Source organism: Pelodiscus sinensis, unplaced genomic scaffold (genome assembly GCF_049634645.1).
Source record: "Pelodiscus sinensis isolate JC-2024 unplaced genomic scaffold, ASM4963464v1 ctg129, whole genome shotgun sequence".
NCBI lineage: Eukaryota > Metazoa > Chordata > Testudines > Trionychidae > Pelodiscus > Pelodiscus sinensis.
The window spans coordinates 192,850-198,897 of record NW_027465866.1 but is presented as its reverse complement, the minus strand read 5'-3'; the positions used below and the strand labels follow the sequence as shown (position 1 = coordinate 198,897).

The following is a 6,048-nucleotide window of genomic DNA, read 5'->3' as shown; positions in this document are numbered from 1 at the left end:
ACAACGGAGCCACGAGCAGGACAGGGGGTGAGCCAGCACCAGTGAGTCTCAGGGGGTATGTCTACACTACCCCGCTAGTTCGAACTAGGGGGGTAATGTATGCATACCGAACTTGCTAATGAAGCCCGGGATTTGAATTTCCCGGGCTTCATTAGCATAAAGCCGGCGCCGCCATTTTTAAAAGCCAGCTAGTGCGAACCCCGTGCCGTGGAACGAGGAGTACAGATAGTTCGGAATGGCTACGTAGTTCGAACTATCTAGCCCGTGCCGCGTGTAGCCGCGCGGCACGGGGTTCGCACTAGCTGGCTTTTAAAAATGGCGGCGCCGGCTTTATGCTAATGAAGCCCGGGAAATTCAAATCCCGGGCTTCATTAGCAAGTTCGGTATGCATACATTACCCCCCTAGTTCGAACTAGCGGGGTAGTGTAGAAATACATACCCAGGGGGACTAGAGCCTCCAGGCCTGGCCCCCGTTGAGAGAGAAGCTCAGAGATTGGAGCTGGGGCAGCCAGGAGCCCCCCACTGCTTTGTGGGTTGCAGAACAATGACTGCTCCCGAGGGGGGAAAGGAAGGTGCCTGCACTGCAGGGCCTCCCTGGAGAGACAGTATCGGTCCCTGGCAGACAAAGGTGGAACCAGTTCCAGGGCCTGGCCAGGAAAGAGCCCAAGTCCTGGGAGAAATCAGGCTCCATGCTCAGCTGTGAGTCCGAGTCCCATATACAAAAGCGCCCCAGGGCAGTGGTGGATTCTCCACATGTCAATGCAGGCTGTGACGTAGTGGGGGTACCTGGCTGGTTTCTATGCTGCTCGCTCTGGGGTAACCCCCACTGGCTGTCGTGGGGGCCATGACCCAGCAAAACAGGATGAGTCACTATGCAAACCAGTGACCAGACACCCCCCATGGAGAGGAACAAAGGAAGGTGGAATGCTGCCCTGGCTGGGGGGCAGGGCTGGAAGTGAGAGAGTTGGTGGCTGGCTGTCTGTGAGGATGGAGGAGACAGCCTAGGGAGAGGAGCTGGAGTTTAGGGGCCCAGTCTCCCCCCAACTCAAGGGGGTCTGAGGCATCCTAGCCCAGCTCTGTGACCAGATTACATCTGTTCTGTGCTGTATCCTGGAGAGGCAATAAACTTCCTCTATTCCACCGGCTGGTGCGGTCTGTTTGTGCCATTTCGGGGTGCAGGAGACAGGGGACCCCCAACGCGCCGTCACACAGGCCAGAGGCCTTGCTGGGATGCGCTAGGGCAAAGCCCAGGGCTGGGGCCGGACGGGAGCCCGTGAGAGGCAGCGGGGCGAGTGGGAGGCTCTAACTCTTGCTCCTGGCCAGGAAGTCCAGTGCTGGGTGACACCAAGGCCACATCTGCACTGCAGGCATTTTGCTCAAGAACAACTGTTCTTGTGCAAAAACTTGTGGCGCGTCTACACTGCACGTGAATTCTTGTGCCAGTAAATTTGCAGTAAAGCATCAGAAAAGAGGGCTTCTTGCACAGGAGTTATTCCTCTCCCCACGAGGAATAAGCCCCTTTTGTGCAAGAGCTGTTGTGCAAGAAGGCAGCGTGGACGGGCACCAGGGGCTTCTTGAGCAAGACACTTTTATGGCTAAAATGGTCATCAGAGCTTTCTTGCACGAGAAAGCGTTCACAATGCCATGGACACTCTTGTGCAAAAGCACATGGCAGGGTGGAGGTGCTCTTGCACGAGACCTTTTGCGCAAGAACTCCGGTGTGAAACAGTTCTTGTGCAAGAAGCCTGCAGCGTAGGGCAGGGAGCAGCCTATGGGGCTACTGGAGCTGCTGGCTGCAGGATGCCCAGTCAGGGAGTGGGGGGGACCCCTAGGAATGGCTCCAACTTCCCAGAGGGGTGGCCAGAGGCAGGACATTTGCCTGGCAGGGTGAGGTGGGGGGGGGCAGTGACCTCACAGGGGCTTTGGGCAGCCCTCAGCAGATCAGGCAAAGGGCAGGTGGGGAGGTGGTGACCTCACAGAGGAACCCACATCTCAGGCTGAGAAAAGGGAGGGGCGGGCCCAGGGGACTTTGGAGACCCCCGGTTGCTTTAGCTCTGGTGCGTCTCCTGCTCACAGTTGCTTTGTCCTCTGTGAGTTCCACATCCGGACAGCGTTTTGCAGAAGGTAAGAGCCCCCAGGGGTTTGGATCCCGCCCGGGGCCGGCTGGGTTCCAGGCAGGCCCAGCCCTCGGTCAAGGGCCAGAAGTGCCTGTGCAAGACCGAGCCGATAAGCAAGGGGCCATTTGGGGGCTGGGGGCAGTCGCTCTGGGGAGCTGGAACCCCTGGATTTCACTCTGCAGGCTGCGCCCCAAGCTCCCCTTTGCTCCCCTCATTTGCAGCATGGCTAAACACATCAGGCTGTGGTTCCGGAAAGCCCTGAAGATGGCCCCAGGGCCGGTGGGAAGCAGCTCCTCCGTCCCTGCGGGCGGGGAAGCTGAATCCCACCAGCTCGGGGCGACTCGCCCACCGGCCAGGCCCCTCCGGACCTGGCTCCAGAGGCGGCTGGGAAGGCGGGACCCAGCCCAGCGGGCGAGCCGGGTAGGGTGGCTCTGGGGCCTCCTCTGTGGAGAGAAACACCTGCCCCAGGAGCCCAGCCCCCATTACCACCAGGGGGCATCGCCCTGCCCAGCCCCCGGGGACCTGCCAGTCTCCGGGAGCCCCCAGCCCATCGCTCCCCGCACCAGCCCCTGCAGCTGTGGGTCCAGCTCAGTGAGCAGCAGCACCTGGGCCTCCAGCTGCAGCCGGGCCACCTCCTGCAGCCGCTCAGACCCAGGTGAGGGGCCGTGAACATGCTGGGCCCAGGGGCTCACCCAGTACACGGGGGGGCAGCCCCAGTGTCTGCCCCGCAGCCAGGGCAATGGATGGGGGCGGGAGCTGCTGCTTGGCTCTCTTGTTCCTGGTGGGGGCTCTGCTGAGGGCGTTGGCAGATGTGAGGGTGGAAGGGGGATGGGTCCCTGCGAGGGGCGTGTGGGGCCCAACCTGCCCTGGGTCCCTGACAAGGGGGCGCGTGATCCCTGCTGGCCGCTGGAGTCACCCTGGTCCCTTCCCTCCCGCACAGAGCCCCCCTGCGCCTCGGCGGAGCTCTGCCAGGAGCGGATGGACTCCCGGGTGGAGGAAGGGGCCATCTATGATATTGAAGAGCAGCTCCACACCCGGGACACGGTAGGAACCTTCTCGACACGGGGGGGACCCGAGATTGTCCGGCTCCTTCCCAGCACGTCCCCCCCTCTGGGAGGGGCTTTTCACTGGGGATCCCCCTGGGGCCCCTTCTCCTGCATGACCTGGGCCCCCCAAGCTGTGGGTGCTTGGACAACCGGCAGCTCCCACCTCCACTCCTGGGAGGCCTGAGCCCTGCAGCTGTCCGTGGGGGGCAGGCAGGCCCCAGGCTCACAGACTCTCTCTGGGGTGCAGAGCCCAGCCGCCCTGCAGCGGTTCCTCCTGGCCGTCCCCCCCGCCTGCCTCGCCGCCCTCCAAAGGGGCGAGGACACCCTGGCGCCGCGCTGCTGCAAGGACACCATGATGGCCAGGATCGTGGTGAGCGAGTCGCGGCGGCCGGGAGGAGGGGAGGGGATACGTGGGGTGGACAGGGGTCTGCCTGGGCCATGGCGGCGGGTGGGGGTGCTGGAAATGGGATGGGTGGGGCCAGGAGTGCTGGAGGGGGAGGGGGAGGTGGACATGGGGAGGGTGGGTGGGGATGCTGGAGGAGGGAGGGACACAGAAATGGGGCAGGTCTGGGGTGCTGGACAGGGAGGGGGATTCGGAACAGGGAGGGGTCTCCCCGGGCCATGGGGGGGGGGGAGCTGGAAGGTTAGCAGAGCGGGCTGCTGAGGATGCGCCTGGGGAGCAGGGATGAGGAGGTTCAGAGGCTGGTCACCAGGGCAGTGAGGGGCAGGAGACGGCCTGGGGACAAGGACTGAGCTGGTCCCGGTTTGGGAGGGGGGTGCTGGGAGGGGCCCTGTGCCGGGCAGGGGGGCTACAGGCCAGCGGGAGGCAGTGGGGTTGGATCCTGCTGGGTGGGGGTGCTGGCCGTGTGAGCGTCTCTTGGGGGCCCCAGCCTCACACGCCCCTTTGTCTCCTTGGGTCTCACAGGAGATCATGGAGGACTCCCCCCCCCCCCCCACTGGTCTTAGCCGACTGCCTCAACGCCGCCTGCAGCCTCAGGTACCGACCCCCCCCCGCCGACTCCTCCCCAGAGCAGATCCCCTGACCAGGGAGTGGGAAAGTCTCTGTCTCCTGGGCTATGTCTAGACTGCAAGCCTCTTTCGAAAGAGAGCACCCAGTGAGTCTGGATGCTCTCTTTCGAAGAAGCCCTAGTTACATTCAAGAACGCCTTCGTTCGAAAGAAGCACTTTCCAAAGAAGGCGTTCTTCCTCGTGAAATGAGGTTTACCGCCGTGGAAAGAAAAGCCGCGTTCTTTTGATTTAATTTCGAAAGAACGCGACTGCAGTCTAGACGCAGGTGATGTTTTTTCGGAAAAAGGCTACTTTTCCCGAAAAACCCCCTGAGTCTGGACACAGCCCTGCTGCTGAATTAACAGTCTCTGCCCCTCTCTCCTGCCAGCACCTTGCAGCCTCCCCTACAGGCCCAGCTCCTGAGCCCCCTGCTGAGGGCGGCCGTGGGACAGACTGTGTCTGGGGACTGGCAGCAGGAGCCCATCCACACACAGGTACGTCCCTCCGGGCCCTGCTCCCGGGCTGGGCTGGAGCTCCAGAGAGGAGTGGGGGTGGGGGCAGAGGGAGAGAAGAAGCTGCAGGTTTGGATCCTTCCCTCCAGGTTTCCCGTTGCTCTCCCTGGGGGCCCGTCCCTTCCATGCCCAGCCTGGGCTCCTCCCTGCTCTGCGAGGCGGCTCAGACCCTGCTCAAGGCTGCACCCCGGAGCCAGCGGGTGGCCTGGATTCCCCAACCCCCCTCTGACCCAGGGCTCCCCCTTGTCTTGCAGCAGTTCATCCGAGCCCTTCCCGTCGACCTCCAGGCCCTACTGGCAAGCCTCCTCGCCGAGTCCCCAGACACTGCCAGGCTGCAGCTGATCATGGAGGTGAGCCCCGTGGGGGGGACGGGGCCATTGTCCCTGCTTCCTCGGGGGGCCGAGAGAGGAGCTGTGTCAGTGGCTGGGGGGGGGCACAGTCTGAGAGGAGCCCCAGGCTCTGCCCAGAACCGGCGCCTCCCTACGGGTCCTGACCTGCCTCTTTCCCCCCCAGCACCTGAGCCCGTGGCTGGAGTCCCGCCTGCCCCAGGAGCGAGCCAGGGCCCTTGGCAGCACCACGGCCCTGCTGGGAGTCGCCACCACCCTCCCGGGGTTTGAGGTAAGTGACCTCGGAGCCGGGGGGTCTGGGGCTGCAGGGCGCGGGGCTGGGAGCGTCCCCGGGAGGCAGAGCTGGGAATGGGCCGGGAATGGGCCGCGTTCTCCTTTCCCCGGGGAGGGGCGACCCTGGGCCTTTCCGGGGGGCACCTGGGCCCCAGACTGGGGAATGGCCGTCAGTGGATCCCCTTGTTCCACCCCCGGAGTGACCCTTCAGTCGGGGCCATTGCTCAGGGTTGTCTCCTCGCAAGGCCGGCCCCGCCCCGCCCCGCCCCGGGAGGTGTCTCTGTCGGTCCCCGAGCTCAGAACCGCCTCGGCGGCCGTTAGCATGGGACGTGCAGCCCCAGGATGCTCAGGGACCCCCCCTCTTCTCTCCCCTCAGAACTCCGCCGACTGGCTGAGGATGGGTCACCACGTGGCCCAGCTGGGCCTTTTTATTTCGGACCCATCCGAAGACGTCAGCCGGCTGGCCCGGAAGGGGGTGCACAGCCTGTACCGACTCCTCCTGCACCACAGGGGTAAGGAACCCAGCCGGGACCTGGGCCCCAGGGACACCCTGAGGGTGCCGGCGGCAGGGGGAGGGAACCCAGCCCTTTTCCCCCAGACTGGCCCAAGGGGGGATGCGTCCCTCTGTGTTCCCGTCCTTCTGCCCCCTGTGCCCCTCCATTTGCCCAGGGATGCCTGCAGGGACCCGTGGGAGGGGAAGGGCTCAGACCTGCCAGCAGAATCACCCTGGTTTGTATCTTGCAGG

At 64.1% G+C, this 6,048-nt stretch overlaps 1 protein-coding gene across 1 annotated transcript; it reads left to right on the top strand.

The window, feature by feature from the left end:
* The first annotated feature begins 1,932 nt into the window (after nt 1–1,932).
* Nucleotides 1,933–5,815, top strand: LOC142824007 (uncharacterized). The gene is made up of 9 exons (XM_075915765.1): nt 1,933–2,124; nt 2,339–2,772; nt 3,058–3,161; nt 3,411–3,533; nt 4,089–4,160; nt 4,560–4,665; nt 4,938–5,033; nt 5,197–5,301; nt 5,680–5,815. The coding sequence occupies exons 2-8, from the start codon at nt 2,340–2,342 to the stop codon at nt 5,298–5,300; spliced, it is 1,038 nt and encodes a 345-aa protein (XP_075771880.1). The 5' UTR covers nt 1,933–2,124; nt 2,339; the 3' UTR covers nt 5,301; nt 5,680–5,815.
* The last annotated feature ends 233 nt before the right edge of the window (nt 5,816–6,048 follow it).